The following is a 16,445-nucleotide window of genomic DNA, read 5'->3' as shown; positions in this document are numbered from 1 at the left end:
GTGGAACATCCAAAGAGTTAGTAATGCAATTTCAAAGAAGAAAATCAGAACCATAACTTTGACTCCCATGCCCTCCAAAATGCTATTAACCATGTTTAGCAATTGGGGTTTGTTTGTTTTGGCTGAAAATGTTTCCAAGAAAAAATAATTTCTTCGGTTTAGGGAAATGATACTAGAGCAGAAAGAAAGTAAGGGGGAACATTACCTTTCTCCATTTTTTCTGCACAGGTTTTAATCACTTTCTGTTTAGGATCTACTCTTGTGGCATTTTTGTCTATTTATAAACAAGAAAATGGATGGTCTTGATTGATGAAAAAAACTCCATTGCAGGGTAAATGTTGCTCGATGCTTCGGTTAAAATGTTATTCCCTTTCTTTTGTGCAGACCCACATGATTTTGATTTGTCAGCAAGTTAAGCTGCATGCCTGGGAATGTCCACTACCACATGAACCAGAGTATGACAAGTTCTTTTGCTTTTTTCTGATAAAAAAAACACCCTGTGATATTTATTTTCTTTTTCATTTTAAATAAAAAAAGGTGAAATATTTATAATATAATTGACAAACCAACAACAACATAACAAGTACTTTGAAGCAATGGACGTTTATTGCTAAATTCCACTAATTCAAGTACACATCTGATGATTGTATTGTAAAAGCAAACTGGCATGGCATGGCGTGCTTGAAGAGAGGCTGTGATACTTTTGAATGCTTTCCTGAGGAAGCAACTTTTAAGAGATGTTGCATGCAAGCTGTTTCCCTTCGGGGCACTTTTGCCTGACTGGTGCTTATTTCTACTCCATAAACAACTGAAGGCAAAATCCCAGTAAACCAATCAGTCTTTCAAGTCAAGTTTTTAGCTTAAACCCCTTTGTGTCACCGTGCCAAGCTCATATTCCATTAATTCTTGGGAACGATGCATCACAGCTAAACCAGCTTCACTTACATGTTTCATTTCTTCAAGATAACTCAAATGCGTACCGATGATGTCGATAACATTATAAGAGCATACCACAGATATCATCGGACCACGTCTTCTTCAGACCAAAATCCCTTTTCCTATCAAATCACACTAAGAAATAAAATAAAGTACATTTTTTTTGTTTATCAAAAGATGAATGGAGTTACATTAACAAGAGATCACATCTCTTCTCTGCAATCTAGAGGGGTAACTATAACAATGTAGTCCCATTGTAGTTAGCTACTACCTGGTCTTCCGTGTAGGTCATTGTGAAGTACCCACTATCCACACTGCGCTGGAAAACGGGCAGGTTGCCAGATTCAGCCACCTGAATCTCTACAAGGTTGCAACCTTCTGAGACAAGTCGGTGACATCCTCATCACTGACCTCTTTAATCATCTCCTGCAATAAGAAAAAGTAAAATATGAAGGGAGGATTAAAACATACCACAGTTTTTAATATCCCGCTTCTGCTGTGTGAAATCACCCATTTAAGCAGCTTTTCATTTTTATTTTTATTTTAAAAAAAAAACCATGGATAAATTAACATTTAAACATAACTTCCAACACAGGCATGACTATAAGCCCTGAAAAATCTAATAAGCATGGTTCCCAAAAACAGTGAAACAAGTGATGCCCGTTACACACTCTTATCAACCTTAGCAGCACTAGCAGCAGCCAGTCCCCTAAGCCGACAATGTGTAGCAATGAAACATGTAGCAATGAAACATGTCCAATGTGTTGATGATCATCTACTTCACAAGAATGTTCAACTAGGTACATAGCCACACCATGCACTTTAGGTCTTTACTCTTAATTGGCAAGCATTACCAGCCTTAGCAGGGTGGGTCTCTCAGTCCTTCCTCCACCTGCAACTTGTCTCCAATCATTTCATGCCAGTGCCTTAGAAAAATCTTTTAGGAACCAGAAGCAAGCTTAATCCTTGTGAGTTCACTATTAGGATTTAGGGTTGTGGCTGAAAGCCTGATAACCATCGCATAATCACCAGAAACTTAAGCAGCAACTCCATGATCACTAACATGATGCTCAAAATTACAGAAAACAGCACCTCAAGGGATAGATCTTAGCGGCAAATATTACCCAACCATAAGTGCTCCTTTATTGCTACAGTACACAAACTTCCTGGGTACATACCCTCAGCAATACCAAAGAGTCCTTTTTTGTTTCTTACAGCAGAAATGGTGTCCAACAGAGCTCCATGACCCATGTGATGAAAGATTGCAGCCACGACTCCTTTTAGCTAGCTGTTTCTTTTGCCTAAAGTAAAAGACCAGAACGTGGATAGTCCCTTTAGGTGGTGGGTGCAGAACTTTGAAGATTGAACCAGCATCCTTGCATTGAGCACAATTACATACATGATCCATTTTAGGCTGTGTTTGTGTGTGAAGGTGAAGTGAAGCGGCTCTCTATGGAGACAACAAGATAGGTGCAAGAGAGTTTAGGTTTTCTTATATAAATTCCTTTTTTATGTTCAACACTTCTACTACACAATCTACCTTTGACTCTTCCATGTATGGACAGATTATTTATGTAAAATGATGTCACTTACTTCTTCTGAATCTCCTTTTGGTTTCACAACCACACATTTGGAGGCACTGATGCTGGAACTCTTCAATAGGCTTCGGTTACTGTAGTTTGGCTTGCTAGATCCATTTCGTGCAGCGACTGTCACAGCCTCTGAACCATCTGCTTGCTGCGATCCCGGGAGACTTTTAAGAGATTTTGCAATAGATGGTGCAGTTTGCCTCTCAATATCAGTGCTTTGAGCTGCTGTCTCATCCTTGGGAGCAGGAACCCGCTCTCTGAAGAAGAGGTGACACTTGAAGGTCATCAATATTAAGTGAAAATTACATCATCAAATAGTTGAATCAGTGGCGTTTTGGAGATGGAGAGTCATGATTCATTTGAAATTGGTCAAAATTGCACACATACAATATTATAGATGGAGAGGGGGAGGGGGGAGGGATTTGCATGGAAAAACAAACCAGCTTGCCTAATCATATGATCATATAGCTTCAAATGAAAGGGAGAATAACTCATGTCCAGCACATACCTAGGCAAGGAAGCATGCTGTCTTTGGAGTGGAGTGCTTCTTTCCCCTTTACCATAGTGCTCCTCAAGATGTGCAAATTGTCGCTTGAATCGATCAACGCCACTATGGTTGACAGTGAAAAATAAAATCAAATAACTAAATCATATCAGAACATATAGCACCGCATTTTCAAAATATTTATATTTCATAAAAATCAGGTATTGATTCACTAATGTGTTGAAAATGTCGTGAAATTTGTAGAACTTCTCTAAAGTCATGTTTGCTAGTGGGGAAATTGGAGAAATTTCCAGTTACCAGGAAGTTTTTTCTAAAATAAGATATTTGTAGAAAACATTTTTACCAGTTACTGTTTTCTTGAAAATGTGTTTTTCCTAGGTTATAAGCAACCGCCCTACCTTGGGTACATAAAGCTTGTCTGCTCTCCACCTCGAAGGTACTCCTTCAGCATCTGCGGGTGATACTCTAGTATCTGTTTACAAAAAATCAAAAGTTCATTTTAGTCACAGTGATGTGTGAAAGCCACAGTGCAAAGAAAAGCAACAAGAATCAAAGTGTTGCTGCCATACCTCTCGGTAGATCAGTTCCCTTACATCATCTTTTGTTATTTTCCTCCTCTCAAACTCAAACTCCAATTTTGAAATAGGTTGAGTGGAGGGCTCACACTCGACATTTGACAGACCATTAAAGTAAGGATTTGCTAAAGCCTGGGCGCATTAGGGATGTTAGAATGTACCATGATTCACAAATAACTGTCATAGATATCTCTTTTATCTTTATTTTAATTTGAATTTGAAATAAGGGTTACAAAACTACTGAATCTTAGTACCTCTTCAGCTGTCGGACGATCTTTAGGATCAAATGCAAGCAGGCCCTCCAGTAGGCGAAGAGCCAATGGATCTACATTAGGGAACTTTTGAGGGAATGGAACTGGTGGTTTCTTCCGCATGTTACTAAGATACCTCCTTGCCTTTTCATTCCGAATCTGCCAACATAATGCCAAGTAACATGAATGAAAAAAAGGAACAAAAGGAAACAACAAACTATGTGACATAAAAGCAGAAGAGCAACAAATTAATGCACTTTTTTAAGAACTAAGAGTAGCAATTTACTGCAAAAGGCTTACAACAATGACAGCATAAAATTGTACAATAGGTTTGTCTATTGACAGCAGAAAAGCAGTGACTGTAATGAGATACTAACCTTTGAAATACATTCAGGAGGAGGAGTGCCCAGCAAATCAGTCATAAGATCCAACTGGTGAACCACGTTTTTACCAGGAAAAAGTGGTTTTCCTGTGAGCATTTCAGCAAATATACATCCAATGCTCCAAATATCAATTGCAGGAGTGTACTGAAGGAAGATGAAAACACTTAGTAACTGTGTATTTTCAACAGTTGAAGAAAAATGATGCTAAAATACCTGCTCATGAATAAAGAAATAACTGAAATGTAACCATGAACTTGAGCAGCAAACATTTTACCACTATGCCAAAAGATTGAAAGTAAAAACGTGCTAGTCATCAAGAATGAAAAATGTACACAATCTCAAACCTATCATGTCCATGCATATTATAAATACAATAAATTCTTTAGTATCATTATGACCATCTGGACCCTGCTGCAATCATTATGACCATCTGGACCATGCTGCAATATCTTAACAATTGAATGTATTTCACTGGATGAAAATAATCAAAGAATCAAGAACAAAAATAAAGAAATGCCAAGATTCAGGCTTAAAATTGTGGGAGAATACAGCATAGATCCATATCAGATCCTGTACACTTAAGATGATAGAATACCAGCCATGATCCACCTGAAATGAAATATTTTATCATATTTAGCTGCCAGGCAGATATTGTTCTTCCTCATTAAAGAGCAGCACCACTTGTTACTGACGGGTGATAAATATTTGGCTGATAGCACCTCAAACAGCTTAAATTTGGAAAAACAGCAAACCAAATTTCAACATATAGGATGGGTTAAGATCCCTCATTAAAATCCAGAGGTAATTACAATGGATAACATGCTGCTACTTAATGATTATCTCATAAATACGTCAAGTAAATTGGACAAAATTACCAAGGATAGGTCCAAAATGAGTATCCTATTATATATTAAATTATTTGACATAACAAGATGAATTAATCAATGCCATTGATGCCTAGTGGAATCAATTGGGAAAAATGAAGAAAGGAGAAATCAACAAATAGGGATATCCCAACTTAGTCCCTAGATCAGTCTTTTAAATACCTTAAGCCATTACAGCAACCAGAGTATTATAGGAAAGTAATAAAAGGGTTGAGACATCAAACAGTAAAAAAGCTTACTTTGGAGAAAAAAGAGCCACAGAGTTCAGGAGCACGATACCATCTAGTAGCTACATAGTCCTTCCAAAAAGAGGGGGAGAAAAAGTTAGCTTATTATAGTTCCTAGAGATTTCCAGCCTGTAATTTTCAATAAGATGACATCAAATAAGAGCGTCATTGAAAGAAATCCCAATGACAAAAATAAAAAAGAAACACCGCCCTGCTTTAGCATTTTTTCATTTGTAGCACATCATGTCAAGTTTTGCAAGCATGTCTATGAGCTTTTATTAAGTGCTGCAATTATGTAGTGCCATCATGGTCTGCTCCAATTTGGAGTCAAGATGTTGACATTTAATCTTCATGTACTAGCATTTGTACACAAATTCCATGTCAGAAAATTATAGGATACTTTAAATTGGCTCCACCTGAGAAATGCCAAAATGACAACAATCATAACTCTTATTGATAAACCTAGTGATGACAAAACTTCAGTAATCTCGAGGATCAAAATATATTTTAATTTGTATTTGCTATCTTTAACCTCCCATCATCAGATTCCAGAATATTTTCCAGATTTTGGTCATCCATCTTCAAATACTTTAAACTTCCTCTTAAACAACGATCCATAATCCAAACCTACCCAAAAGCATGAAAAACTGGTAAGCATCTATCAATTCCTCTACAACCAGTCATTTCAAGCACAAAATCCACCTTCACAACCAACCAAACAAACATTGCATGAACCCACCTCCATGACCAGCCAATCAAGCATACAAGGAAAAACACCCTAACCAGCCACAAAAACATCAACACCCATCAAACAGTCACCTATTCATTAAGTCCATCTCTTCAAACCCATTACCCAGCTACCAACAGCCAAAAGCCCAACACAAGCAAGCTTGATTCCCGCACAACTCATTACAAGTGAAACAAGTTAACCGCCACCATCTTCTCTAAACACGGCTACTTTTCCTCCTCAAGCATCAATCATCATTAAATAAAGCATTCATGCATGATCGAGACCTTGTAACAATCAACTCAATTTTTCGTTTTAATAACTCATATGACTAATTTCAAGTCATTTCTTTCTGAATAACCTCCCTTTATTGCGATCTCATGGTTGAATTTTATCTCAAAACTCACCCAAGTCATGTAGAATTCAGGTTATCAAACTAAACCCAAATTTGACAGAATGGTGATAATAGAAAACAATTGCAGCACCTAATCAGATAAAAGAAAGGCACATATAGGAAAGCTAGAAAATAGGCTAAAATTGTAAAAACAAATGCTTAAGAACTTTTTTTGTCGGTAAGCCTAAAAAAGAACAGAAAAACACAGAAGCTCATGACTAGCATTAGAGAACATACTGTCCAAAGAATAGCTGATGGGGCATCATTGAAAGATACTCTAGCAAGACCAAAATCGCATATCTTCAGTTTGCAGTCGGCATTAGCAAGAATGTTTTTTGGCTTTAAATCTCGATGAAACACATTTGCTGCAAGGAATGCAAAAAATGAATCAACTAACAAAAAAGGCATAGAAAGACAATAGACAATGACAAACACATACCAGTATGTATATATTTAAGACCACGAAGAAGCTGGTACAAGAAAAATTGATAATGCTCGGGTGTAAGATCATCATTTGCCTTAATTACTTGGTGAAGGTCAGATTCCATCAACTCAAAAACAACATAGATATCTTTGAATTCCCTGCGTGAAGGAGGAAGCATGATATGCTTTATTTCTACAATATCAGGATGACGAAGCAACCGAAGGAGTTTAATTTCTCTCAAAATACGTGTGGCATCAGAAACATGCTCAAAAACATCATTAATCTTCTTGATTGCAACCCTTTCTCCAGTATGAGAGTCAATTGCAGAGCCAACAACACCATAACTACCTTTTCCAATGACTTCTTGTACTTGGTATTGACTAGCCTCTCCATACTCGGTGAAGAAATCTGCCTCTGCCGAGCCCTGTATAAAGAATCAAACTTACTTTTGTCAATTTCAAACTGCATAATTTATGTAGAGAGACACAGAGCAGGAGGATTGGAGTGCATGTAAAAGGTATAGCATCAACTATCTCAACCAATCATGTAATTAAAAAACATTGAGCTAAGCAAGATCTTTTAAAGGGAGGTAACGATAAAAACCTATCTTTTAAGGCTTATTGGTTTTAGCACTAAGAACCTGATGCAGCATATAATTCTAAAACCAACACCCAAATAAAAATTGAAACTTCTTGATGCATTTCACAGAAAGACTCCAATTTCCATGAAGCTCATGCAGGAACATTTAACTTCTAAAATCCACCAAACGGACAACTTCGCATTCTTACAATGTTATACAACAAGATACAAGTCAGATTGTCAGTAGCATGACCTAGCATCATAAATATAAATTTGAAAACAATTTTCTTAATTGTATTGAAAAGAACAAAAAAAGAATATTTTCAAGCAAATAACCGTGTTGCTCACAGATTCAATCAAATAAAAGACCAGGTCACAAAAAACAAATAAGATCAACTAATCATTCCTAAAACAAAAAAAAAAAGGAACTGAAACAACTAAGAAAGGGAAATGCTGATGAGGTAATTAGTGATATACATCAAACAACCATGCCAAATAATAAATGATAACAAAATGGTGCAACTAATAAGAAAATCGACAATGATAATTGCCACACTTTAAAAAAGCCACATTCTTTTGGACCCAAAAATGCAGATAAGTCCAATGAAGAAATATAGTATACCGAAAGTGAAAGAAATCAGAAAGAGGAAGATCAATATCAAACACCAACCAAAAATCCAATTTTCTCATTTAACCCCTCAAATTTTTGCAATCAAAAATTTAGATTTTAAGCTCAATGAAACCCATTAACAGAGCAGTCAAAAAAATCCCAGAAAACCCAATAAAACAAAACTAAAACACTTTTTGAAAAAGAAAAAACAAAAGAAAAGAGAAACAGTAGTTCTCAAAGAAATCAAAGAAGAGATCAGAAACAAAACAAAACATAGAAAAAAGAAAAACCCACAAGTCAAAGAAATCCATCTATAATCTTGATTGTCAAAAGGGGGATTTGGTTACCTTCTTCTGAAGACCCATGGTAGACCCAGGAGGGAAATGGATGCGTTTAGGAACTCTAATAAGTTTAAGATCAGAAATATCAAAATCCTCAATCACAGTCAGTTGCTCTTCCTCTGTCCCCTTTATTCCCTCCTTTACATTTACCGATGATTGTGGACAACCACTACTACTAACATTAGAAGAAGTAGTTTTGTTAATATTATTAATGTGATCATGATTGTTATGGTTGGTTCGGCGTTGAAACCATCGACGAATACCGTCCACTAGCGTTCCACTCCCACCCATACAAAATGTTTTCCTGATTTCCCTTTTTGTTTATAGCCACCAACTTCCAGCATTCCTCGCTCTCTCCCTCTCTCTTTCTATTATCCCTCTCGGCTTGCCGTCTATTCTACTACTACTATTGAATCTCCCTCTCCCTCTCCCTCCCTCCCTCTCTCTCTCTCTCTCTCTCTCTCTCGTGTTGCGTATATGGCGAGTTTGGGTTTTTTTAATTCTCATTTATGGAGCGTGTGGATTGGGCGAAGCGTGCGGAGGAGAGGGAAGAGAGACATGCGGCGCTTCACATTACCCCATGTTGGCTTCGCTACTTCGGTTTTGACTTTATGAGTGATGACAGAACATAAATACCTTCTACATGTTTTTGTGTCTTTTATTATTATTATTATTATTATTATTATTATTATTAGCATGAGCTTGGTTTTTTATTATAGCATTAACATATACTTAAAAGAGCCTGCTTTTTTAGTGTATCGTTAATTAATTATTAATTAACATAGACTAAACGAGATTGATTTTTTACTGTAGCAATGAATAGTTAAAAAAATTTACTTTTAAAATTCTTCAAGGATTAAATTAAGTTTATTAGATATTAAATTTCATAATTTATTTCGATTTGTTTCTTATGAAGTTATCCTTATCTTATAACTTAAATTGTGAGTTTTAAGGGTTAATCATATTTATCTGTGTCATTTTCTTTTTTTTTTAATAATTTTTTTTCCTCTCAACTCCATCCTTCAACATTGATTTCATTAGAAATTAGGTCTCATAATATTGAAGATTACTAGGTATTAAATTTCATAATTTTTCTTTTTTCTTTTTATGGAGTTATCTTAATCTCATAACTCGGGATATGACTTTTTAGGATTAGTCGTATTGACTTGGATTATTTTCTGTTCTTTTCTAATTATATTTCTCTCAATTTTATTCTTTAACATTGACTTGATTAGGAATTGGGTTTCATAATTATTTTTTAATTTTCTTTCTATAAGGTTATAACGGTCTCATAACCCGGATTGCAAGTTTTGCGGGTTAGCCAGGTTGACTCGGGGTTTTTTATCTTTTTTATTTTTTTTTTCAATTTCATCCTTTAATATTGAATTAGTTGAGAATTAGACTTTATAATTTTTTTATTTGTTTTCTATGGAATTATCATGATCTCTTGATTCGAGTTTGACAAGTGAATTTGGGTTGACTTAGTCATTATTTTTGTCCTTTTTTATTTGATTTTTTTATTTAATCATTCAACAATAAGTTGATTGAAAACTGAGATTTATAATTTATTTATTTATTACTTTCTAAGGGGTTATCACGATCTTATAACTTGATTTGCAGGTTAGGCTATTTGACTCTGGTTTTTTTTCCTTTTTTTAGTTGGATTTTCTCGATTTCATCCTTCAAATATTAGATTGGTTAGAAATTAAGTTTCATAATTTTATTTCGATTAGTGTTATATGAGGTTTTTTTGGTCTCATAACCCGGATAGTTTAGTTGATTGATTCAAGTGATTTTTATATTTTTTTAATTTTATTCTTCAATATTAGGTTAATTAAGAATTAAGCTTTATAATATATTTTAATTTGTTTTTTATAGGGTTGTCTCAGTCTCATGATCTAGATTTGATAGGTTAATCCGAGTTTACTCAACTCATTTTTTAGTTAAATTTCACTTTCAATTCATCCTTCAACATTGGGTTGATTGAGAATTGGGTATAATATTATTTCTTTGTATTTGTTTTTTATAGAGTTATCAGGTCTCGTGTCTTGAGTAAATGATTTGACAGGTTAATCCAAGTTGATATGAGTTGATCTAATATATTGTCGTTTCAATATTTAATAAAATATGTTATCTTGATTTTTTTAGTCAAACTATATTTTTATTAATTGTCTGAGTTGTTTTTTAACCTACCAAGTCAATCAAACATATCAAGTCAATCATCATATACTTTAAATTTGTTTCTGTTAAAAAACACATTAACAATACCTGAATATATTTCTTTTATGTCATAACAATTTAATTTAATTCACAGCGTAACGCGGACAATAATCTAATATTTATCTAATATAAAATAGAATATGACCTAAAAAAAATAATGCATCTTACATTCTTGCATAAATCTCATAATGTCTACCTAAATTGGAGTTTAAATTTAAACTTTCCGCAAATTAGATGAATGTAGAAATACCATTTTCATAGATTTTATATGTTTTTTATAAGGTTTTGAAAACTAGGTGAACAAAGATTCCTCAATAATCGGTCTCCTAGTTAAAGATATATGATCATTATATTTTTTTAGAATTCAAATCTTGGAATAAATTAATATTTTAAAAAAATTACTAAATTTTTCTAAATATATGGTTTTGGAATGGGGATGTATCCTTAAAACTGTTGAAAAAAAGGTCTTAATTAATATATAAATTGATTTGAAAATATTTTTACTATTAAATAAAAAAGAAAAAGAAAAAAATCTAGGTGATTAAAGAAGTTAGATTCATTCATCTACATGATAAATGTCAATTTAATGAAGGTAGCATGTTAAATTTTGATTTTGGAGAGAGTTTTTGAGATTGTATTGTAAAATAATTTTTAAAAGTATTTGTTTTTTTGTTTAAAAATATATCAAAATAATTTTTTTTATTTCTGATATAAAAATAAAAAAAAACATTAAATAAAGTATCAATTTATTTTTATTTTTTATAAAAAATATTTTTAAAATTACCTAAAAATAAAAGCACCTTCACTCCTAAGTTTACTAACCAAAAGTATCGTACACGTATAAATAGTAAAATAAAGGAGCCGTACTTCACTAAATATGGAAATAAAAACAGTATAAAATATTATGGCTAAATAAAGGAGCCGTACTTCACTCTAAATTACTGACATTATTGTATGAAAATAAAATCAGAATAATAAATGCAAAAATCTATCTGTAATAGTTGTCTGTGTCCAACCGTCACTAAGAACCTTAATCCATCCATTTTGGGAAGTCTAATAAATTTTTATTACTGTAATATGCAATTATGGTATTAGGGTATGCCAAGTCAGAATTTACATTTTAATTTGTACGGTTGTAACACAAATTAAATTTATTGCCCTAAAATAAGATTGGAGTTTCTAGAAAAAAAGAAAAAAAAGTTTCATGTTATGCAAAACATTTATCTCAACTTGTCTCAGATATGGTATTTGTTTATTTTTTATAATAATTAAGATATTTTTGACTCAACTTGCTTATTAATTAATTAAGGCTTTCTATTTTTTTGTTGGAAAGTATTTTTTTTTCTGAAAAGTGGTTTACTTGGAAAGTGGATTCCTAGAAAGTAAATTATTTTTTAATATTTAGTAGTGTCATGAAAAATAAGTTGGAAAACACTTTCCAGTTTTTGGTTATGTCATGAAAAATAAGCTGGAAAAGAATTTATTAATATTTTTTTCAAGTTTATTAAAATAATGAGGAACAAATCTTATAAATTAAAAAGTTGAATGAGAATGAAATTTAAAAAAAAATCTAATTTTATAAATTATCTCAAATGAAATAAATAACAATCAAAATAATAGAGATCAAATTTAATAGATAAAAAAATTGAAAGATGATGAAATTAAAATAATAGTAATTATAATTTCATAAATTATTTCAAATAAAATAAGTAACAATCAAAAGAATGAGAACCAAATTTGATAGATAAAAAATTTCAATTAAAAAATAATAAGAGAAAAGCAAATAACAATCATAAAAATAAGGATCAAAGTTAATATAAAAATCAAATTAAATCAAAATTTAAAGGGTGAAATTGAAAACAAAATTCAAAAAAAAATATAGCAATCAAAAGTTTGAGAACCAAATTTGTTATAATCAACAAATAGTATGATATTTCTAAATTTTTCATAACTTTTAGAAAGTATTTTCTGCTCAAAATAAAAGGAAAACACTTTTTCTGAAAATCAAGCCAAATTTTCTTTTGACTGGAAAATATTTTTCGTAGACCAATTTTCTTAAAGGCAAACAAACACAAGAAAGTTTGGAAAGTGGTTTTTAGGAAACGACTTTCTGCCAAATAAACGAGGCCTAAGTATTCGTTTAAATAATCTTAAAAACATATTTTTCACATAAATCTAATACATTAAGATAAATTCTATAAATTTTATTAACTATATACTTATTTCTCTTATATACACACATGCATGTAATCAATCTAGATGATTTTTATATATACAATTAAAGTTTTCATTTTTAGTGAATATTTATCATTCACAATAGTTTATACTTCAAAAGAGTGGGCAAGAAATAAATTTTTTTAGAACACATTAATTCGTGTGTGGATAATGTTGATATTAAGGTCATATACTTATATTTTTATATATTTCAACAATAATAATAAAATAAAAATTAGACTAATAATATGTTTGGTTGAGAACAAATATTGAACATGTTTTGTACAAATATTATATCAACAAACATGAAGGGTTTTATGAAAAGACCAATCTAGAGGTACAATTGAGATTTAGAATTTAAGTGTGTTATTTTAGTGTTTTATGTAAATCTCTATTTCTTATCTTCATAGCACAATTAAAATAAACTTACGATCTATTTCTTATATTTGGTTGTAAAATCAGCAAGATAATCCGAACATATATCATATACGAGCTATTTTAAGAGTAAAAGAACTTTAAAATCATCAATCCTTAATTATACTCATATTTGTGCAATCAAACCTTCATAATTTAGCACAAAAGTATACGTTCTCATTCTTACTACATTTAAACACTTTCTAATCCTATAAATGTTATCAAGTAAGATATAGAGATACTAAGATTTTCAATTGTAATATCTATTCTATCAAGAGAGTAAATTCATGATAACAAAAATCATACTTGTAAATCCTTGGCACTAATGATGTATTTTCACTAAGAGAAAACCTTGAAGAAGACATATTTTCAAGTGGAAGAAAAATCTTGAATAAAGAATATCTTTAAGTGGTATAAAAATCTTGGTGTGGATTTATCAAGTGGTTATTATACTCTAAAGCTTGGACAAGCTAAAGAATACAATACTCAAGTATGGTTTGGTATATGAGGTGTGGATGTAGATTTGTCAAACCCTTTACTTTAATCCTTATTTTTCTGCCCCTTGAATACAATACTCAAGAATACATCAAGTTAATAAATACATGAAGTGTGGTTATTAATAAATTTTTTTGCAAATTCTCTCTCTTATCCCTTTAATTTAAGCATTTTAATTATATTATTTGTTATTGTATTTATTTTAATTAATTTGCATTATTTGTTAATATTAATGATACTCCTAATTCATTTTCTCTTAGGTGTTATAGTTGTCTTAATCCTAAAACAACAAATAACAAGTTCCCTTTTTTTTTCTAAAATATTTGAATTTAAATAATGTTTCATAAAAAAAAGAAGCTTAAAGTAGGCCTTCATTTTATATATAATTGTGGTCGATCTAGATTATCATGATAACATACTCTCATATTCTAACAAGATAATAATTAATTGCGAGTTGTAACATTCTTAAGTCCTATCATTTTATTGCATGTTATTAGGTAATAAATTTTAATTAATTCCTCAACTGCCAAACATCTTTTGCTTACCTAGAAATTGTGACAAATGTTCACGGAAGCAGGTTTTTCTTTTGAAAATGTTTCCCCAAAAACTAGATATTTAAGTTATGTCTAATGTGAGTTATGAAAAATAATTTTTGAATTTAAATCATAATTTAAAAGTTATTTTTTTTATAAATAACTTATAACAAAATAAGTTAAAAAGCTTTTAAATTAGATTTATATTTGTTAAAATTGACTAGAAGCAATTTTTTGTGGAAAGAATATAATATAAGTTGTAATTCATAAATTTAATTTTTTTTTTATGTTTTACAACATAAAAATTTTAACTCAAATAAAAAACTAAAAAATAATTTAAATCAATTTACAAAATTTCATAGAAGTCCCATTAATATTTTATCTTGATTACATTGAACCCCTCAAATCTCATCCCCTTTTTTGGTTAGTGAAAGTTTTGACCTAACCTAAGTTCATTTCTATCAATCCAAATTAATACATAACTAATCATATATAAATTGCTAAACACCTTTCATTAGAGCCATTTACACAAGGTTACGTGGTTTAAGCAATGTGACAAGTATGAAACGGAGGTGGACTTTACTAGGCAAATTGGGGGGAAAAAATGAAAATAAATGTTTATGGGAGCTATATTATTGCATTCCTGTATATTTACAAATTTACCATTATAAAATAAAATAAAAGAGTTGGTACATTGTTAGCTTATGTAGTAAGAGACATAGACACCCTCAATGCAAAAGAAGTTGTTCACGAGGAGCATGAAATTAAAATTTGATTCCTTATTTTTTTTAATCTACTTTTTTAATCTTTTTATATTTGATTACTATAGTTTTAGATATTTATATTTTGATTATAAACTTTGTTTTTATTTTGTTTTAGTTCTTATACACTAAGAGATAAGAGAGACAATTGCTAGAAATAAAGAGGGAGGGAGTTTTCAGTCAGCCACATTTCAATGACAAAAAACATCAATTTTAATGTCTATGGTTTATCTTGAAAGGGGGTATTCAGTGGAGGTGATTTGGATTTCTAATCATATAAAAAATAGATCGGAGCTTCAAATGATTTTTTTTATTCTGTTTCATTTTAGTTTCTAGGATGTTTAAACCTTTTGTTTTTGGATTTCTAATCATATTAAATGCAGGCCACCATTTTTTTTCAATGGACACTTTTTTAAATATAGATAAGCCACATGACCATCTCTTTCAATAAAGATGAGCCATTGAGCTACAAGAATCCTAACAGTTATATGTGGGCAAAAAATATCACGGAGAAGGTAAAAAGTATTTCATTAAAGCTGATAACCTTTCAAATTTTTATGTATTTCATACATAAAGACTTGGGGGCTATTGATGCATCAATGTATTATATATATATATATATATGATATGTTTGCTTAAAAACCTATGATTAAAAGGGTCAAAGACAGGGTAATAACCTAACATACCTAAGTTTGGCAGAATGTCAAGCCTAAAAGACATGAGTTTAGCTTGCTTCAAAACCAACACCTTTGGATTTAACTACACGCTAAGCCCAAGTGCATGTAGGTCTAGCAAGGTGCACCTAACATCATTGGGTTTGGCTACATGTTGAACGTAAGTACATATGGGTCTGGCGAGATGTCAGATCCAATATTCTTTGGTTTAACTACACGCTAACACCAAATACATATGAGTTTAGCAAGCTGTCATACACATTACTCTTGTGTTTGGAATCATTCCAATTCCAAATATATATGGAGTTAATAATCTTTTTAGTCCTTATATTAAGTCATGAGGATTTGTATGTTTATTATTGACTTTTAATAATTTATGTTAAAAGACATAAGAATGATCATCTCCTTACATCCCTATGTGTATAAAAGTCTCCTACGAGCCTGCTATATTTTTATCAATATAAATATTGTGTAAGAGATATTTATTCATCGTCAATATTATGTAAAAGATATTTATCCCTCATCAATACTATCATGAGAAAATATTCCTTATATATGTAAGGTAATAACCCAAAGATTTACTTATAACCTAGATTTGTTGCCCATTATATCTAATTATTAACAACCTCCCCTTCCATTTCTTGATATGTGCAGACTTACCTTGCAAAGTACCTTACATGGATTCTGTGGGTCGACTAATAAAGATAAA

At 31.5% G+C, this 16,445-nt stretch overlaps 1 protein-coding gene across 2 annotated transcripts; it reads right to left on the bottom strand.

Moving 5' to 3' along the window:
- Positions 1–584: 584 nt before the first annotated feature.
- On the bottom strand, positions 585–9,027 carry LOC133675844 (mitogen-activated protein kinase 9-like). Of its 2 annotated transcripts, none has more exons than XM_062097358.1 (11): positions 8,432–9,027; positions 6,911–7,319; positions 6,709–6,836; positions 5,363–5,422; positions 4,234–4,383; positions 3,860–4,015; positions 3,600–3,737; positions 3,429–3,502; positions 3,034–3,135; positions 2,530–2,782; positions 585–1,362 (listed from the first exon to the last, which is right to left on the bottom strand). In XM_062097358.1, exons 1-11 carry the CDS (start codon positions 8,714–8,716, stop codon positions 1,297–1,299), a joined length of 1,821 nt encoding a protein of 606 aa, XP_061953342.1. In that variant the 5' UTR covers positions 8,717–9,027; the 3' UTR covers positions 585–1,296. The 2 variants fall into 2 exon arrangements, with proteins under 2 accessions (XP_061953342.1, XP_061953343.1); XM_062097359.1 differs by having other exon boundaries at positions 585–1,359.
- Positions 9,028–16,445: the final 7,418 nt, after the last annotated feature.

The sequence above is a fragment of the Populus nigra genome, chromosome 16, assembly GCF_951802175.1.
Source record: "Populus nigra chromosome 16, ddPopNigr1.1, whole genome shotgun sequence".
Classification (NCBI taxonomy): Eukaryota; Viridiplantae; Streptophyta; class Magnoliopsida; order Malpighiales; family Salicaceae; genus Populus; species Populus nigra.
Note: the sequence above shows the minus strand (reverse complement) of the source record. Positions and strands in the feature narration are given on the sequence as shown.

Bases quoted from the DNA above. Each gene is read 5' to 3' on its own strand.
- LOC133675844 (XM_062097358.1), bottom strand. From the start codon at position 8,716: ATGGGTGGGAGTGGAACGCTAGTGGACGGTATTCGTCGATGGTTTCAA. The intron at 4,384-5,362 runs GTAAGCTTTTTT...ATCTTCCTTCAG, and splicing joins GTGGCTCTTTTTTCTCCAAA to TACACTCCTGCAATTGATAT. The intron at 1,363-2,529 runs GTAAGTGACATC...TTCTTATTGCAG, and splicing joins CAAAAGGAGATTCAGAAGAA to GAGATGATTAAAGAGGTCAG.